This window comes from Fonsecaea multimorphosa (assembly GCF_000836435.1).
Source record: "Fonsecaea multimorphosa CBS 102226 unplaced genomic scaffold supercont1.3, whole genome shotgun sequence".
In the NCBI taxonomy this organism is placed as follows: Eukaryota; Fungi; Ascomycota; class Eurotiomycetes; order Chaetothyriales; family Herpotrichiellaceae; genus Fonsecaea; species Fonsecaea multimorphosa.
In genome coordinates this window covers 484,107-502,332 of record NW_015971637.1, presented here as the reverse complement: position 1 = coordinate 502,332, position 18,226 = coordinate 484,107, and the positions used below count along the sequence as shown (strand labels likewise).

Below are 18,226 nucleotides of genomic sequence, written 5' to 3'. Positions count from 1 at the left end.
CCTCCTCTGCTTCTCTGTTGGCCCCCAATTCTGTGGAGTTAAGGACTCGCACTCGTCCTCTCCCAGGCTAACGGCTCGTCGGCTGTTACGAGCCGCTCGCCTGAGAGTCGCCCAGTAATACTCCGTAAGGTGTCTGGGAGAAGCTTACCTAGGTACCTACCTAGGTACCATTAAGTCACCTCTATCTAGCGACCACTACTGCCTCACTGCTTGTTTTATGGGGCCGGCTCAGGCATTGCGTGCTTGACCGAGCCGATTGAATCAACCATGGTTCATCCCTCTTTATCTCCTTGGACACCATACTATGTACCTTGACTTGATGGCGTTTCGGCTCCGACATTCTTGTCGCTCGGGCGCGACTGTCATCGAGTCGACATCATGGTTTCATTATCATTGAGTACTTGAGATCTGACTGCCAAAGTATATAAACCTCCAAGACGGCACTGCTTGTTGAATTGGATGAACAAGCAGAGCCCAACAACCACAATAATCCAACAGAAACAACCATCACCAACATCATCATCACAACAATCACCACCGACAAAATGCCATCCGCCGTTGCCACAGCCTCGACCAACTTCCTCCTCGCGACAGTCGAAAACCGCTGTTCATGCTACAACCTCACCAAGGCGTCCCCCATCGCTGACTCTCGGATCCGCGAGATCATCGAATCCGCCGTCAAGCACACTCCATCCGCGTTCAATGTGCAGTCCACCCGCGCCGTTGTCCTGGTGAAGCAGGACCACGAAAAGCTGTGGGACATTGGCGACGCCGCCTTGAAAAGCGCCATGCCGGAGCAGGCGTACGCCGCTCTGGCGCCCAAGATCCAGGGTTTCCGTGCCGCCTATGGCACCGTCTTGTGGTTCGAGGACCAGTCTGCCCTGGATGCCTTGAAGGAGAAGAATCCGGCCATCCAGCACGTCATTCCACAGTGTAAGTCCAGTCCTTCTTGTTCGTCTCGTGATTGCTTCTTTTTCTTCATATCGAAGACAATGCTGACCGGTGAAAAACACAAATAGGGTCCGGCCATTCCAACGGCATGCACCAATTCCTCGTCTGGACCGCCTTGGAACTCGAAGGTCTGGGCTGCAATCTCCAGCATTACAACTTCATGCCCGAGTTCCGACACAAGGTGCAAGCAGAGTGGGACATCCCCTCAACCTGGGCTCTGCATTCACAGCTTGTCTTTGGGACGCCGGCGGATGGTCTGAAGAGGAGCAGAGAGAGGACGTACTTGCCGCTTGAGGACCGTGTGAAGATGTTTGGCGGGAAATGATCTGAGCCAGGTACGCGTGTCATGACTGGGAAGCCGTAGAGGCAACAGTCTGAGCTTCGGGCTGCGATAGACAAGATTCAAATGTTTTTGCTTTGATTCGGCGTCCACTCAATCTTGGAAAGCCTCATGTTCCCTTATTCATTCCTTTTGCAGCTCTCCTGGCTTCCTTGAGTATGTTTACAGCTGACTTTGTGCCGTTCCCTTGTCTTGTCGGGTTTCCCTACGCCTTTGAACATTTGCTCTTTCGCTATCCGGGCGCAGGATTGTTTCCCAGGCCACCGCTGACGAATACGACGAGCACTGCCGCGTATGCTGCACAGGCCGCGAAGATCTCTCCCCTTCGAGCATTGGATATCAGACTTATGCTCACAGCAAACGCCAGAGTGTATCCGGCTATCAGACCCAACTTGACCTGGTCTCGCCGAACATAGTACAGAGTGTAAATGGCACCGAACAGCAGACCAGCGGCGAGGACAATGGTAATGAGGTTTACCGCTAACGAGATCCTCTTCGCTGAAAAGTACTCGACGCCTGTGCTCTGCGTCTTTGCGCCAGCAACCTATCCAGTCAGTCCAGGCAACGCTCTGCAGGTACTTGGTAGGGGAATCTACCTTGAAGGTTCTAGCACAGTGCTTTCGGAGCAGCTGGGTAAGCCGATCCTCGTTATCAACCCTCTTCAAAGCTACTAATCGGCCACGGTCCTCATAGATGAACTCGCTATGCCCGTCAAGGGTCGGTATCCTGCGTTTGCCGTCCTTTTCGTTCCAGAACTGACGGAGGAATGCGTCGTGTGCCTGTCTCGAGGGCCTCCTCAAGCCCAGGATTGCAGATTCCATAAGAAGTGCTTCGCCTGATGCCTTTGGTTAGCGACAATGAGGTGCCGTGGTCTGTACGTACGGTATTCCTTCAGCTTCTGCCTGATCGTGACGATGTGCTCCATACGCTTCTTGAAATGAGCTTGCATTGGTGAAGGCGAGGAAACTGTCGCGCTCTTGAGAGCACCCCAGTCTCTGGATGCCGTTGACATCGTCTGCCATGATGCGGACTGCAGCCGGTGTTTTGCGTCTTCTCGATCCATATCGCCGAGCTTGGCTTCCAGTTCTGCTAATTCGCTTTGCATATACAAGAGATCTCGGGACGCCAAAGTATTGAAGCTCTTGAATATGGCAGTATCGCCATCGGCATCGCTGGATATGAAGGTTGCGAGGTCCGCATATCCACTGATATAGTGGACCGTGACATCGTCTTTCTCGACATCTCTCTGCATCTTTTGGCTTGATGCACGACACAAGCAACCTTGCGAAGCCCTGCGCAGCTTTGGAGAAACCGGCAGACTAAATCTGGGCACGCCGTGGGTGATAGTACCAATCCCCAACATGCAAGAGTTTGGATGATCGACCACAAAACCTGGTGGTATTCGACCTAATCCACAATCTGCAACGACAACTAGCTGGCAAAGTGATTATCCACTTTCTCCCAAATCCTTTGAGTGCAATAGACCACTTCGAAACGAAGCACCAGATTGTGGCCAGGACTTGAAAACCTGGAACCTCGACGGTCCGAAATGCAAGGCGCCCGGAGTTGGGCAGTGGGAAGAGTTGAGCCATTCAATCATTCGTTCATTCATCAGGCTAAAGTTGACTGGGCGTACTCAAGCGGCGGACAATGCATGCTGCGCCTCAATGTGCAAGCACTGGAAGCTGAATCGCCTTGCGCCTTGCCTTCATTGGATCAGATGACAAGGCAATACGAAAGCAGGGCGCTCAGACGGTGAGCGACAAAAGATCCCACAGTGCCCGTCCATGTCTTCGCAACAAGATCGCAGTTTCATCTGAGAACACCAAGTCGCTGTAGGGAGAGACAGTTGCCAACCTGCCATATTTGCTTGGATCTCAGGATTTCCCGCAACCAACATCTCCCAGACAGGTGAGTGGCACAACAGAGAAATCCCAATTCTCGACTGAGACGCCTCGATAGGATTTTATCGCCGTTGTACCTACAGCGTCGCTGCCCGGCTAGGACTTTGCTGATCGTTGAAGATGGTTGGAGATATAGACGCAGTGGGAACCACAAAAAATGGCCCTCGTTTCCTCTTCCTGTCGGGTTGGGTCAACGGTCCCATGTCAGACTTAACTGCCCTCCCGGTTGTGATTCCAGGCGACGCACCCACACCCCTACCGGCGAGGAGCAAAATCAAGGCTCATCTCCAGGTTCGATCGTATATTGATATAGATCTGAATGGTTTCACTAAGCCTGCCGTCGCCGACACTGGGGCACAAGAGAACGTCATGTCAGCTGAGCTTGCAACGAGCCTCCGTTTGATTATCAAGCAACCAGCAAGCGGCTATCAAGTTCCAGAATTTGTCAATCCGGTCGGAAAGTCGATGATGGCCCTTGGCTACGTATGCGTGCCATGTAGATTCAAGGGCGAGGTTGAAGAGATCGCCGAGAACCGGTTCTGGGTCCTGCCCAAAATGATTGTGCCTCTGGTTGTTGGCAGAAAGTTCCTCGACATCACCCAATCTTTGACAAGGTTCCGCCATCGTCTCCGGAAGATCACCACGTCCTTCAAAGGCTTTGGACCGAGAGCTTTGCACATGGAATTACCTCGACAGCGACTGCGTTGCAACGTTGGGGATGAAATGGTGCAGACAGTTCCTGATACAGGCTCCGATCTGGACTTGATGTCCTTGTCGCTCGCACAGAGTCATCACTATCCTATTCGTCGCTTTTGCGGCGAATGTGAACTTGTCCAGTTCGCGGACGGCTCTACAAGACGACTTTATGGAAAGGTAGTTGTACCGTTCTCCATCGGACCCTTGAGTATCGAACGGCGCGAGCGGGAGTTTTATGTCTTACAGGGGCTCACATCCCCCGTATTACTTGGAAATAGCACGTTGGAAGAGTTCGATGCTTTTAACGCGCATCAGGACGAGTTTGTAGATTTGGACGATCTCGATCCCTTCTCTGACCTTTACTATATCCGTTGGATCCAGAGGAACGAGGTTGAAAATTTCCTTGAAGCTTCATTCGACGATTGGGAATTCTTGACAGGTTTGGGAGGTAAGAGATCCGCCCATTCATCACAATGAGCTTTTAACTAACGATTACCTCCAGGAAATCTATCTGATCCGATGCAGGGACATGGCCAACAGAACTTCCCATCACGATTCCGCCGGTGGTTCAAACGATGTCAAGGACAATCGAGCGGGAGGTGCTTCAGCGGTGAGGGCACCAGAACCTCCATTTTGTAACAGGAAGCAGCTAATATGTTGTGTGTCTCCGCAGTCCGTGATTCGGAAGCAAGGTGTCACCAATACCTTACCTACCAGGATGACAAGGAAAATCGACGAAGAAAGAGCGCAGACAGATGGATCGCGGGGCTTCTGCCTGATGAGCAAGTAACAGCAAGGGGCCAGGAGACTGTTATGCGAGCAAGGTATGATGGCCAGCGAGAAGCTTTTGTGACTCGGTACCGTGCCGCTGTTTCTCCAGCACAGACAAGTCCGCCAACCTGATCGACTTAACGAGATGGGGGTGGTCAAAATTCATAAGTCTGCTTGAGAAGTCGTTCAACGGAATTTGCAAGCCTAGGGGGAAGGGCAGATCCGAGTAAAAATGTAGACTTTTTTCAAGACCCCGAACGGACAGGACAGGGGCAATGGCAAGGAGAATGCTGCCAATGCATGCAACACCCCAGCCCAGCGGCCTCCCGCATCAAAGCTGGTCCAGGCTCTATTCCACGGCGGTTCAAAGTTCAGAGCCACAATCTCCATGGCCGAAAAACCAACCAACCAACTGCGGTGCAACTGAGTCCAAAAACATGTCATGGGTGCGTGTATTTGGGTTGTGAGAGTCAGCTAGACCTTGATGAATTCCCAGATGATCTCCTCGCCGCTGGGATCCCCGTCGTCGATCTTGGCCAGAATTTCATCTGAATTATTGCCGCCGCTATCGCCGCGGCCAGATTTCCCTGTTTCTTGCTCGAACCGTCTCGTTCCGACGCGCCAGAGCCTCTCAAAGTGCGTGGTGAGCAACAGGTACCCGCCCTCGGGACGGGGCCGGAGGGCGAAATTCTCCCAGCTTTGCTGGCGCGGGGCTACACAGACGAGGCGGCCGTGGCGGTTGCGGTCCCCTTTGCCTTTGCGGCCGTCGTAACCTAGGAGTTTGCCTGACGCGACGTTGCGGAAGCCCAGCCACCCTTTGGTCTCTTCGCAGGTCCAGTGCACACTGCTGCCCACGGCGGCGGGGGAGCAGGGGCCGGTCACTGTGACTTCGCCGCCGTGTAGTGCGAGGATGTGGCCTGAGGGTATCGTGCGGATTATGTATGTCGAGCCGGGCCAGGGACAGAGAAATCGTTGTGAGGGCGGAGGAGGTGGTAAAGGTGAAGATTGGGAGACCTTGGTTGATGTGGTGGTGCTTCGAGAGATATTCTCGCTACTTAGGGATGGATCGTGTTCGAGGTTGTTTTCATCATACTCGTCGTCGTTGTTGCTACCTTTATCCGAGTACGTGGACACGGTTGCCGGTGGCGTCCTGTCCATGATCGTCATTGTCGATTCTGTGTAACTGGTGCAATAACCGTCATGGCCTTGGTCTAGATCCAGATGCGTGGCCGTGGCTGGGTCAAGTGCGGCGGCCGCGGGGGCGGTCCCGGTGGAAGCGACTTTGTTGAGCGTCATCACTCTTGTATGTCGGCTTAGATACGTGTGCGGTCTCTGGCCATGTCGAGGTTGATAGAGGTTGGATGAGATGTCAGGCTGATGGATGTCATACGAATATCCAGGCCTAGATAGCAGGAACTAGCTCGCTGGGTAATGATGACCAACGAGCCGCCTAACAACCTGGAACTTCCAGGTTAGACTTTGTGGTCCGGGCACTGACGGGGAAGGTTGACCTTCTCCGTAGAGAGTTAAGGGAGTACCTGGGGGTGCTCGGCAGCACAGATTAATTGAGGAGTGTTGGTCCGCAAACTTAGGTAGTTAATGTTGTTTGCCTTCCTTCATGCCTTCGCTTGCTACAGTACTCGTGTATTCCGTACGGAGTACATATCCCACACTCCCCTCGATGAAATAGATTTGGAGGGATCTGATCAGTCAGACAGTTCTCCCCATCTCTGAAACAACAAGATTGAATCCGCTCATCCCATCGGAACGGCCTGCTTTTTCACCACCCTTCCACAAGACCTGTCGGGGGTCGTCTCACCTATGTAGTCCAGCACGTCCCCGCGCTCACTGAATTCCCCGCTACTGTCGAGCCGGAGAAGGAGGCCTCGGCTTCTGGCCACAAACGACAATTCTGGCGCACGAACCTGTAAGTTCCACAAGAAGAAACAGCTTAGGGCTCGGAAAACCCGGACTCCGGGGTTGACCAAAGAAAACCAACTCACATAGGCCAGTATGCATGAATCCTCTTATCCTGCAAATCCCTCCGTACCGCAGGGAGATATCCCAGGACCTGTTCGCGCGTCCAACCGTGGCCCCGTGACAACAGGGCCATGCTCAGCCCGTCGAGCCCGTCGCCGATGTTGGCCAACGTCCACAACCCCACGATCTTGTGCTTCGGGTCCTTGGGCCAATGGTTCGACGGCCACTTGAAGTGTCTCACGGACACGTTGGTGAAGCCCGCTGCGATCATGTGGTCGCGGTGGCGGATGGCGGCGCCTAACGATCGGCCCAGTTTCTCACTGGCTTCGAGTAATAAGTTGCTCCATTCGTAGATGGCCTGCCCCTCGTGGAACGTCCCGTCGTCGGTCCCCAGAGGGAAAATGCAGTCTTGGAGTTCCAGCCAGCCGCCGGGGGTTAGATTCCTTTCGCGAGCAGAAGTGCGACGTCCCGTCAGTATCAAAGTCGACCATTGGAAGAGACGCATGGGCAAGGGATCAGGGTCAAATAGGCTCTAAGGAGAAAATTGTTGAGCAGCAAATGAAAAACATACTCGTAAGCTCGGCCGATAAAACTAGGCCAGTCAGCAAAACTTCCCACCATGAATCGACTGAAGATGTAATCGAAGGGGAACGACCACGTCCATTCCTGTTCGACATCGTCAATCTCAAAGGAACAATTCGGTGGCACACTGCGTTGCTCGTCAGCCTATTTGCCGCGAGACCTTTCCCCAAGCCTCCCTCTGTCACGTACTGTGTAGGCTGTATCGGGCTTAAATCGACGCCGATAACCTTTAAATCAATCAGAGTCAGTACATAGTCGCGACGTTAGCCAGCCATTTTCGCTTAGGGGCCGGGTACCTGCGCCGCGGGATGTGCATCAGCTGCGACACTCATCAGCAACTGCCCGAGGAAGCGAGCGGGTTGAATAAAATCGCGGTACCGTATTGGATTGCCCAGATGCCAGTTCCAGTCCCGACATCGAGCACTCTCTGGGCCGTGTCTGCTCCTGGTGCAAAGTGGGCGCGGCCATCAAAGGTTGCTAGGAAGTGTTCGTTTTGGATGTCTGTTGCCACGTTGTCTTGGTCAGACTGGGGAGTCTTTTCCAACCTTTTACAATGGATGATTGAAACCCCTACCTAATCGTTCTTTTTCTTGCTGGAAGGGGGACAGATCAGCAAGGGGACACGCCGGAGCGGAAGAGACAGTGAAAGACCAAGCGTTACCTCGTCATTGGGCAGGATATATTCTGCGACATGGTGGGTCGTTAGTCTCCGTCGACATGACAAGCCAGACAGCAGCACTGACTTCCCGCACTGAGCGCGTGATACGTGTGACCATTTTCAATCTGAAAATGCCGAATCGTGGATGTCAGTGAGGCAGTCGAGATTTGATCTTCACCCTGTAGCCACTCGGTGTGTTATTGCTTTTGGCTTTTGGTGAAGGGCATCTTATCTTGGCCTACCAAGTCGAGGGCCGAGTCCTCGTCGGTGTCGGCTTGCTGGAATGGGAATGTCAACGAATGGTCACCATCACAGCGGGCTGTGTGTGTTCTTACTAGAACGTGGTCGACATGCTGCTCGTCGTCGGGTTGCTGCATTGTCTTTGAACAACAACTAGTATGGAACACACGGAGCGTTATCCCCTTGGGAAGAAGAAAGTGGAAACTCGGTGTATGGCCGATGGAAGAGGGGGTTTGTCGTGATCGTTGGAAGCTATCTCTCGTTAAGGCTTCGGCTGTGAGCCACGGCCCATCGGCCGACTCCGCTGCTAGAGACGCATCCGCGCGAAGTTAAATCACCATCTAATGCCGGGACTGTCGCGATAGCATCCGGCGACAGCAAACCATCAATTAGTTTACACTGTTAATTGGGGCGTTGATTGATCAGATGTTCGCCACTCGCGCATTGGCCGCCTCCCAAAATGGGCACATGGCAGACGGACGTGAGTTGGTCCTTTCAGTAATAATACGTTGTGACCAAAGACTAGGAGTTCGGAAAAGGACGGTCCGAGTAGTGACTTCTCATTTGTAGATAAAGCTGCCCTTCTTGGATGCTATACGACTTGAGCCTGCTCGCGAAGTCTTGGGGAGACTGATACATTTCTGTGCTATATCTGTAAATCTGTAGATGTCTCCTTCCATCGCGGTTGCTGCTGCCGAGGATCTACACTGGACTCTGACGCCTCGTGATCTTCATCATGAGGTTCGACTGTGTCATGACGCCGTAGTCAAAGGTGTTCATTGGATGGGCTGGATTGACAACGGTAAAGTCGAATCGTCGTAGAAGCTGCAAGAATGAGTCAGGTACTCGCGCCATGATGGCTGGCCCCTTACCTCGACAAATACCTTGTTCAGCTCCAACAAGGCAATAGGCTTGCCTAGACAACCCCATTTGCCTTGACCAAAGATAAGCTCAACGGTGTTTTTCATGATTCGAAGCTGCTCGCCCTGGGTACGCAGCCATCGCTCAGGGGCGAAGAAGTCTGCATCGTCGCCAAATACAGCCTTGTCTCGCATTACTGATCGTGCGCTCCAGCCGACGTTTGTGTTGGCGGGAACCCGATAGCCACAGACCACGGCGTCTGTGTCTGACATGCGAGGAACGATGCCAGTAATCGGAGGCCAAATCCGGAAACATTCCTTGATGAATGCCTGCAGATATGGAAGCGCCCGTGCTTCGGCATCCTTGATTGGAGAGGATATCTGACCAGCTTTGGCGCCCCTGTCGATTTCTTCTTGCAGTTTTTGATATACCAGTGGCGACGTCGAGGCGTGGAAGATCCCTATCCTGATCACCGTGGCGGTGGTGTCAGAGCCCGCCACGATCTGGACGAGAGACTCTGACTCGGCGTCCTTTTGCGTAAGGCCGTGAGCAACAAAGGATCCCAACATGTCTCGTTTGACAATCTTTGCATCGCCGTATCGCTCGGCCACAATTTCTTTGGCAAGCCCCATAATCTTGCCGAGTCCCAGGGCGTCAGTATGCGTGGGACGGATCGCTTTGAATAGAGGTGACTGTAGGACGCTCAGGAGCCATGGCAGTAAGGCTATCATCTGCATGAGAGGAAGTGACTCTTCCGTCGTCTTGATGTAGTCATAGAGGTCGTCGTCTCTATCCATGAAGCCAAATGTCCGTCCTAATGCGAATGTGGAGATGAGGTCCAAGGTCAAGAACTGGATCTTACGAGCGAAATCAACTGGGCGGAAATCCGTCTCGGTCGAGAGATATTTGCCCTCTATGAAGTGAATGAATTTCGCTATTTCCTGATCGATCGACTCGTGCAGACCGTCAATGTCCTTTCCTGAGTACTGTACCACCTTAGTCCTCGAAAGGCCTGTTGGCGAGAATACTTACGCCCGGGAGAAGTTTGGATCTGAGCGCGGCGTGCAAGGTGTTGTCACGTATGGACAGGGTGCAGTCGTTTGGTGGATCGAGCTGAAACCCTTTGAACCATGGTGCTCGATCGAACTGAGAGCGTACTCCCCATATGCGGCGAATCTCAATCGGGTCGCCGCAAATCAAGTAGTGGGGGGCGATGCGGATAAGAGGCCCTATGGTAGAGGCGCAATCAGTGAACCAGGCGTGTATGATCCCAGGGTTTTCTTAACGGAGAGCGCGCACCATATTTGTGGCATAAGTGATCAAGATCCTCATACAGTGACCCTCTGAAAGCTCGCCGGAGCATCCACAGATCAGACCAGCCGCACCAAAACGGGCCGGGGATGTGCCGCAGTCGCCTCCATGCCAGAACCTTGGTGGTGATGACAGAAACGGCGATAAGGGCAAGGCCAATAAGCCAATACGCCATGCTGGATACTTGTTCCGTTGAGGCTTTCCTCTGAATGTCTGGCTCTGGACGGTTGACGCAACAGTCTGCGAAGAAGCTGGGTGTTTGAGATGGCGGAACTAATCGCGCCAGTGAGCTCTAGCTAGAGCCGACTCGGCTAACTGAGAACTCCAATTCCCAGGGCCCCAAAGCAATCTGCATCAAGACAGCGCCTGACTTATCAAGAAGTCTGGCAATTTCGCGCCAGCACCGCAGCTGGAAGTCGATCATGGGACCCTGCAGCGTAGATTGATACACGGCCTTCTTTGCTTATCTAAACGCCAATTGCACGGACTGTGGAACCCAGTTTCCCTAATGGCAATGTAGGTTGGCGGAACTTTGATGGTGGTGGGTTGTTGTGGAGCACGAGTCGAAGGGTTTCCAAACGGCATTCCTCCCTGTTGTTATGGGCTTCGACCATGTCTATATATCAGGAAATATAGCCATCCTATTCGCCATGCCTTGTGTCGCAGGTGCAGTATCAATATCAAGTCGATCTCGACCGATGCCCATTCTGCTGCTTTTTGACTTCCCAATTCCTCCAGGTCCCTCCATCCACCATTCCCTCGAAAAAATCCCCAACGCCGTAGCCCTGCTTCCATTCCCTTTTCTGGACCGACTCACTTATCTTCCAAAACAAGGTTCCATCATAACAACCCCGGAGGTCGTCTTTCCACACTCTACCGTCTCTCTGAAGTAACAGCCATGTCGTCCACATTTCCATAAATGCAAAACACCAGCCGGCCACGTCGGCTGCAAGACGGTTCTTCTTCCACATGTTCCACATCTCATCAGCACTCAGCCCGCCACATCGCGAAGTATCCCAGCGGTCAAACATGGCGTCGAACCTGTCGGCGTGAAAATGCCCGTCGACATCGAAAATACCAGTGTCGGAGCCGTGTTTCGCTTTGTGGATGCTGCCGACATAGATCCGGAGCAAAGGATCAGGAAACCAGCTGTGCGCCAGGCTTGTTGGGTACGAGAAAAACAAGGGGATGAGAAGCGAGCCGAGAGAGAAAAGTATGTTGAACCCCAGTTCGCGGAACCCGCTGTAGACGTCCCAGGGATGAATGATGCCGTCGTTGTCGCGGTCCCAGAACAGCACATGTTGTTGGAGGGCGGTGAGTTTTGACTGCGGGTTGGGCGGGGAGGTTGACGTGCCGTCGTTGAGGCTACCGTGATTGTGGGTTTTGTTCTGTGCTTGCTTGAGGACGGGAGACGCTGGCACTTCCCCTGAATCTATGGTGAAGTCACCCATCTCGGATGCTCCGTATTATCTTGATGTGACAGTGAGGAGTTAGGAAAGCAAAGTCTACAACCCTCTCGCAGTCACCGATCCCACAAGGAAGAAAATAAAGCCCATGGATAACCCCAAGTCGATGATGCAGTTGACCGGGCAATGTTTCCGTGCGAAAGATATTGGTTCATACGAATTTTCAAGTCAGTACGAGGTACCTAGGTACGCTACTCTGACCTTCACCGCTTTGGCGTGTCCGGATCAGTCCACTTTTATCTGACATGCATCCGACTGGGAGAAACGGAGCACATGCGAGAAAGCTTGTTGTGCAAATGTTAAACGCCCAACAAAAACGGTGGCCATGTCCTGAAAAGAGCTTAGTTCGGGTTAGAGGAAAAAGAGACAAGCACACGACAAGCATGCGGATGGTCATACAAGTGGTGATGACGAAAAGAGACCCGAGAGTGAGGCATCGGTCCAGGCCTTGGCACCTGGGCACGTAACTCGCTAGTCTGACAGTGCCTTATTTCCATGTACTAGGGACCTAGGGACCTACCTAGGTATCGCTCGCTAGGCACCGAGCACCTAGGCGCATGCGAGACACTCCCTCCAGCTGCCGCTGAAATGAAATGACAGCCTCAGTCACTCTCCAACTCCCCCCTCACACAAATCACCCGCTGCTCAAAATCAGTCTCTCCCAAAACTCCAAATAATATCTCTCTGCCCCTGACACCCGCCAAATAGCCAAAAGGACTCAATGGGCGACCCAACAGAGAAGCCAGACTCAAATCCTTCCCCCGAACAAAATCATGTGGGGGACAAGTACGAAGTACCCACGTACGAGGCGCACTCCTCGTTTGACAGCTTGAAGCAACGGATACGGCATCACTATGAAATAGCTTCAGACTATTACTACTCTCTATGGTACGTACCCTTGCTTTTCAAATATTGCAGTGAAAGAGGAATATCGGCACTCAACCTCACGCCTGTTTTGCATCGAGCTCAGGTATCTGACCGGCACACCAGGGGCCAACACATCCACCATGCCTACTTCCTCACCCCTGAAGACACCAAGGAGACCGGTCAGATCAACCTCATCAACCTCCTGCTCGACATCTCCAAACTTGCACTCAATTCCGCTGTTCTCGATGTTGGCTGTGGCATCGGCGGCACTACCCGCCATCTGGCCCGTGAGCATGGCTGCACCGTGACCGGCATCACAATCAGTGGACGACAGGTCCAGATCGCAAAGCGTCTAACAAGCGACGAAGCTGCCAGAGAATGCAGAAATGCTGTCCCTTTGACCGCGACTGCGGCTGCTCCCTCCCAAGCTCCCAACGGGACAGATAAGTTTACAACTCTGGGGTCCAAGCAGGGCAAAGTCGACTATTTCGAACTCGACGCGGAAAAAATGGCGAGCACTTTCCCTCCAGAGTCGTTCGATTGTGTCTGGATCTCCGAGGCTCTGTCTCATTTCCCCGACAAGCCCTTGTTCTTCCGCAACGCCGCCCGTGTGCTTCGCCCCAACGGCGGCAAGCTCGTGCTGGCCGACTGGTTCAAATCATCCGCGCCCCTGACCCCCGAGCAGGTGGAAAACGACATCAAGCCCATCGAAGACGGCATGCTGCTGCCGCCCCTCAACACCATGGCCGAGTACGTGTCCATGGCCGAGTCGGCAGGTCTGCGCGTCTTCCACGAGCCAAAGGATATTTCCCAGCAGGTGGCTCGAACGTGGGACATCAGCTGGGAACTGGTCAGCAACCCCAGCCTATGGGCGTTTGCCATTTCCCAGGGCCGGGACGGGCTCGCCTTTCTGCAGGCATTCCGGGCCATGAGGCGCGGATACAACAATGGCACGTTTCGGTACGGGGTCATGTGTTTTGAGAAGGCTTAACTGTTTGCACGCACATATACATATATTTATATAACATCCCGTTTTAGCCCTAATAAAAGATAGAATCCTTAAAAGAATGCCCTTATACGTGGCCTGCTATATTACTAAAAAGAGTTAACTGAATCTCCTGTTCTCCTATGTAAGGCTTCTCTTCCTGTTAGATTCTCAGCCTTGTAAAGCCTCGCCACTTGGCACCACCTGATTGAGGCGATAGACGTCAATGGCGGCGGCCACGAGCCCAGCCCGCGAGCATAACCGAAAGCGCAGACCGCCAAACCCGTTCCGGAGACCCTGCACTTTAAACTATTAGTGCGCTTGCACGATCGATTGATTGCTGCCTGGAGGCCGCTTGCTTCTCCTCACTCGATGCTGTTCGAGGCTTCAAGGCTTCAAGGCAAACAACGCGGAGACGAATACACAACCCTTCCGTTCATAACATCTCCCAGCTAATGGAGCATTCCCTTCTATGACCCTTACGTCACAGTGAATCGGACAACGCAGCATTTTAAACCTCAATCGAAAGTTGGTACACACCACCCGTGAAGCCCGACATCCACAGAACCATCATGGCCACGGGAAAGAAAAAGGTCGCCATCATCGGCGCCGGACCCGTAGGCTGTGCCTTTGCAGTGCATCTCGTCCAGGCCGGACACGAAGTCACAATCGTCGGCCGTGGTCAACGGCTTGCGACTCTCCAGGAAAACGGCGGCGTCGTGGCAAAGAAGTCGGAAAAGGCCACAGAAATCTCCAAGACTCCTGTGAAAGCCGTGGGATCTCTGGATACCGCACAACCCTGGGACCTGATCCTCCTAACCATCACGGAGCACCAATTTGACGATCAATTGTTCGCTACCCTGAAAGCATGTCCCCAAGGAACCGAGATTCTCTTCATGTTCAATACTTTCGCCTCGCTGGATAGGTACTTCGACGTTCTGGGCAAGGAACGCTGCATCATGGGCTTTCCGGCGGTCATGGCATCCTTCTACGATGGGGCGTCGGTGCACCAGTTCTTCGGCTTCGGACAAATCACCATCATCTCATCGCCCGAATGGCGATCGATCTTCTCCGCCGCAGGAATCCCCTGCGTCCACGAGCCTGACATGCAAAGCTGGCTACGCACACACGCCGCCATGGTCGTGGGCGTCATGAGCGCGACCGTTGCCGCCGCCAAAAAGAAGTCGGGATTGTCTTGGGCAGAAGCAGGGCTGAGCGCTGGCGCTGCTCGGGAAGGGTTGCATTTGGTTAAGAAGCTGGGGAATAGTGTCACGCCCAGATTCCTCTACTACCTTGGTGTTGCTGCGCCGAGTTTCGTGCTCACCGGCTTGCTTTGGACGTTGACGAGACTACCTAGTATGCGCAATAATCCGCAGGTGCCCAACTGGGAACGAGAGTTTCTTGGTTTGGCGGACAGCATCATTGGAGCAGCGCCTTCAGAGGACGACGTGCGACTGATCAGCCAGTTAAGGTCGAAGTTCATATAAGTGAATGGTGTATTGGCCTTACTGGTGTGTAACCTAGTGAACAGACTGCCTTTCAGGGGGTACATTTTAAGATATCGACTCCCAAACTTTTACTTTGGACTCTCACTGTACCCTCGTCTCAAGGAAACTACGGTAGTTGCTCAGTCACGTTCACCGCACGCTTTAGATACTGACCTAAAAGGCTCAGCTGAAACAAATAAGGGGTTGAAGCTGAGCAGCTGTAACAAGGCCCAAAGGGAGCGAGGCCGCTTTAATTGGGCACGTAACAGAGTATTGAGGGAGAGTACACTGAGCGAGCCGCAAGGAATATCCATTCGCAGAAGCCAGTTCGGGCTCAGGGGTCCCCGTTGGGCCTCCGCTACAGTGCCCCAGCTTGAACACTCGCCCCTTTTTGTTTCAGCAAAGCCTGCTGCCTGGAACTTCTCTCATGGCAAAGAGTGCATTTCCATATCCAAGAGGCATGTTGAGCATCTTGGTTTTGGTATTTACTGTGATAGCGGCCTCCAAGATTCCGTCTGTTTCCAGCGAGTGTGTTTTCCACGGTCACTTTGTATCAGGTCGTGCCTCGGGGCCAAGGAGATGGGTCGGATCATTGGGTTGTATGGCCATAACGTCAGGATCGAAGGAGATCTGCAGGATCTTTCAGCTCGCATCCGAGGCACAAACAGCCACTCCAAGCGATAGCTATACATACCAGAGAGTCGAAGATGGACCAGTCACCAATCAGTTCCCCGTCCCCTGCAGCATACATGGTAGATCTGAATTGCTCATCAGACGTAATATCCGGCACATCTGTACCCAGCCCGGTACCTATCCTGTTGGTGTTACCCGGAGAGGAGGCTTCGAGGGGTTGGGAGTCGCCGACCACAAGAAAGGGCACTGCCAGTGCTGACGTGGATATCTGCTTCATGGCTTCTTGTCGCAATTCCTCCAGGATTGAAGAGTATCTGACACACATGCGATTGACACTGGCTGCTGCTGCGAGGTGCTGTTGACCTCGCTGAGCGAAAAGGAACACTTCTTCCTCACTTTCCGAAAGTCGCTGCGCCGCCCTCGTGCCCCGGCGAGAGTTGAAAATGATATATAGATACAGAACAGAGACCGCCGAGAAAACAGCGTGATGGATGATCCAAAAGGCACCAAACACGCTTCCTTCCTCGGTGCCTTTGTCCCACAAATTCACCACCGTGCATGCTGCACGGACGGCTCGCTCCACCTTGTCGTCGTGCGAATGGGTCACATCATCAAGGCCCTGGTCATCGGCATCAGATTTGCCCAAGAGGAATGGTCGGTTGGCAAGGACGATGGCATGATTGCACGAAATCCGCAGCTCGATGGTTCGTCGCCGCAGGCTCGGTGACAGGCTATCTGGATGGACCTCTCCCAGCGAGGGTGGAAGTCCTCTCCAGAAATCCATCAACTTGGCCGTGAGCCTTGCAGAATTCTCGGCCTGTGGCTCCCTTGCTATGCCTTTCAACGGATAGATGTCAAATGAGATTTCGCCCATGATCTGTGCGAGCCTACAGGAGGTGGATGAAGTTTCCGTTGGTCAGTCTCGTACGGGTATAACTTAGGCTTTTGCAGACTCGTACCTGTGTGTAAAGTATGGTCCATCCAGTGAGCAGTCGGCTGCGCTTTCTATACGGCAATCCAACCCGAAATTGGGTGTCGCAGCCCAATCGCTGAATGTCAGTTCGGGGTAGTCGTCATCAATCCGCTCTGGAAAAGGCTGGTCGAAGAGGTCATCGAAAATGAGTCGTGGACGACCCAAGATGATGCTGACATATCGGTCCAAGGTATAGGCTGTCCAAAAGCAACGTCGGATGGATTGAATTTCTGTGCGGAAAGAGGATGGGTGCTCATGGCCTTTCCGATGCATTCCTAGAGCCGTCATTATCTGTACTGTGCGGCCAAGCACGTACCAGCTCGCCTCGAGCTTGGATGTTGCAAGGAGGTAGATGCTGTGCGCAAGCCGGGCCTGGACTGTTTCCAGTCGATGGTAATGCTTCTGCATCTTCAATGACTGCCGCCCTGCGGTGAGAAAAGCCTTGCTCATTCGCGATCCAGATATTACAGCCTCTCCAGATATTTCTTGATAGTGGAGAGATGTGGCAAATAACATGAACAATATGGACGCTTTATACGGGCCGAGCGTTTGACGATAGCTCTCCGAGATGGCCGAATCTCCAGCAAAGAGGTCATCAACCCAGCCGAGGACCGACTTGCTATTGAGAAAGCGATATGAAACGACTGCCACATCGAAGTAAAAGCGGACTAAGTCCGTAGCTTGTTGATGAGTGATCTGAGGGAGGACAACAGCTGGATGAGCAGAGGATTCGACATGCCGATTGTTGGAGTCGGCCTCTGGAGACAATGTTCCCGTATGGCTTGGTGAGAATCGAGTCATATAGTGGTCCCGACGAATACGCCTCCAGGACCGGCTGATGAAGGTCTCTCCAGCTGTTGGTCCGAGATATTGACTGTCATCATTGATCACCCCTCTCGACGGTGAATGTCTCGGCGAGACCTCAGCTATGGCTGTAGCCTCGGGCGGCAGCAGAAGCCCTGTGGCTCTTTCGACAGACTCATCATCACCTGTAGTCACACTCGATAAACCATCAGGTGGGCGTGGCAAGTGTGGGTGTCGACCTCGAAGATGAGGAAGATTGTACTCGCAAGGAAGACGATGTTGAATGCATCGAGCACAAGGCTGACTGCCGGAACACCGGATCTTTTTTCTGCGGATTTTCTCAGCAGAGTGTATCTCCAGAATCTCCGGGGAAAGACCCAATTCTACAGACCTTTTGCAGAGATCACAAGCCCGACTGATGTTTTTGCGTCCATTGTTCCAGTTCTGGGGGTGGATGCGGCGCCGGACCTTGCCGTGTCTGCCGCCCAAGGAGCTATCCTTTTGACTCACTCGGACACTGGGCTCGGGAGTCTGTTCCATGCTCTATTCGTAGTGACTCTATCATGGCAGAGCAGCGTGAAGATAATCTCGTTGAAGTTGGAATCAGTGTTTCCGGCAGCCGGAAATGGCCTGGTGGGGGGTTGAGGAAGATCCCTCGGCTTTTCCGCCGACTTCAGGACGACCAATGAGTGAGATGCTCCATGATTTATTAAGGCG

At 53.1% G+C, this 18,226-nt stretch overlaps 10 protein-coding genes across 10 annotated transcripts; 4 read left to right on the top strand and 6 right to left on the bottom strand.

The window, feature by feature from the left end:
- Positions 1 to 545: 545 nt before the first annotated feature.
- Positions 546 to 1,276, top strand: Z520_01967 (uncharacterized protein; the record flags this gene model as incomplete). Its single annotated transcript, XM_016772481.1, has 2 exons — positions 546 to 933; positions 1,020 to 1,276. The coding sequence occupies 2 exons, from the start codon at positions 546 to 548 to the stop codon at positions 1,274 to 1,276; spliced, it is 645 nt and encodes a 214-aa protein (XP_016635951.1).
- Positions 1,277 to 1,523: 247 nt separating this feature from the next.
- Positions 1,524 to 2,543, bottom strand: Z520_01966 (uncharacterized protein; the record flags this gene model as incomplete). The annotated part of the gene is made up of 3 exons (XM_016772480.1): positions 1,524 to 1,835; positions 1,888 to 2,126; positions 2,174 to 2,543. The coding sequence occupies 3 exons, from the start codon at positions 2,541 to 2,543 to the stop codon at positions 1,524 to 1,526; spliced, it is 921 nt and encodes a 306-aa protein (XP_016635950.1).
- An 853-nt stretch (positions 2,544 to 3,396) lies between these two features.
- On the top strand, positions 3,397 to 4,530 carry Z520_01965 (uncharacterized protein; the record flags this gene model as incomplete). Its single annotated transcript, XM_016772479.1, has 2 exons — positions 3,397 to 4,339; positions 4,394 to 4,530. The coding sequence occupies 2 exons, from the start codon at positions 3,397 to 3,399 to the stop codon at positions 4,528 to 4,530; spliced, it is 1,080 nt and encodes a 359-aa protein (XP_016635949.1).
- A 606-nt stretch (positions 4,531 to 5,136) lies between these two features.
- Positions 5,137 to 5,958, bottom strand: Z520_01964 (uncharacterized protein; the record flags this gene model as incomplete). The annotated part of the gene is made up of 1 exon (XM_016772478.1): positions 5,137 to 5,958. One exon carries the CDS (start codon positions 5,956 to 5,958, stop codon positions 5,137 to 5,139), a length of 822 nt encoding a protein of 273 aa, XP_016635948.1.
- A 703-nt stretch (positions 5,959 to 6,661) lies between these two features.
- On the bottom strand, positions 6,662 to 8,259 carry Z520_01963 (uncharacterized protein; the record flags this gene model as incomplete). Its single annotated transcript, XM_016772477.1, has 10 exons — positions 6,662 to 7,085; positions 7,214 to 7,351; positions 7,414 to 7,451; positions 7,521 to 7,543; positions 7,603 to 7,725; positions 7,799 to 7,817; positions 7,886 to 7,908; positions 7,968 to 8,061; positions 8,125 to 8,160; positions 8,218 to 8,259. The coding sequence occupies 10 exons, from the start codon at positions 8,257 to 8,259 to the stop codon at positions 6,662 to 6,664; spliced, it is 960 nt and encodes a 319-aa protein (XP_016635947.1).
- A 565-nt stretch (positions 8,260 to 8,824) lies between these two features.
- Positions 8,825 to 10,469, bottom strand: Z520_01962 (uncharacterized protein; the record flags this gene model as incomplete). Its single annotated transcript, XM_016772476.1, has 4 exons — positions 8,825 to 8,947; positions 8,995 to 9,969; positions 10,016 to 10,212; positions 10,283 to 10,469. The coding sequence occupies 4 exons, from the start codon at positions 10,467 to 10,469 to the stop codon at positions 8,825 to 8,827; spliced, it is 1,482 nt and encodes a 493-aa protein (XP_016635946.1).
- A 505-nt stretch (positions 10,470 to 10,974) lies between these two features.
- Positions 10,975 to 11,745, bottom strand: Z520_01961 (uncharacterized protein; the record flags this gene model as incomplete). The annotated part of the gene is made up of 1 exon (XM_016772475.1): positions 10,975 to 11,745. One exon carries the CDS (start codon positions 11,743 to 11,745, stop codon positions 10,975 to 10,977), a length of 771 nt encoding a protein of 256 aa, XP_016635945.1.
- A 736-nt stretch (positions 11,746 to 12,481) lies between these two features.
- Z520_01960 (uncharacterized protein) lies at positions 12,482 to 13,618 on the top strand (the record flags this gene model as incomplete). The annotated part of the gene is made up of 2 exons (XM_016772474.1): positions 12,482 to 12,648; positions 12,751 to 13,618. 2 exons carry the CDS (start codon positions 12,482 to 12,484, stop codon positions 13,616 to 13,618), a joined length of 1,035 nt encoding a protein of 344 aa, XP_016635944.1.
- Positions 13,619 to 14,184: 566 nt separating this feature from the next.
- Z520_01959 (uncharacterized protein) lies at positions 14,185 to 15,099 on the top strand (the record flags this gene model as incomplete). Its single annotated transcript, XM_016772473.1, has 1 exon — positions 14,185 to 15,099. The coding sequence occupies one exon, from the start codon at positions 14,185 to 14,187 to the stop codon at positions 15,097 to 15,099; it is 915 nt and encodes a 304-aa protein (XP_016635943.1).
- A 543-nt stretch (positions 15,100 to 15,642) lies between these two features.
- Z520_01958 (uncharacterized protein) lies at positions 15,643 to 18,049 on the bottom strand (the record flags this gene model as incomplete). Its single annotated transcript, XM_016772472.1, has 3 exons — positions 15,643 to 15,729; positions 15,794 to 16,619; positions 16,692 to 18,049. 3 exons carry the CDS (start codon positions 18,047 to 18,049, stop codon positions 15,643 to 15,645), a joined length of 2,271 nt encoding a protein of 756 aa, XP_016635942.1.
- Positions 18,050 to 18,226: the final 177 nt, after the last annotated feature.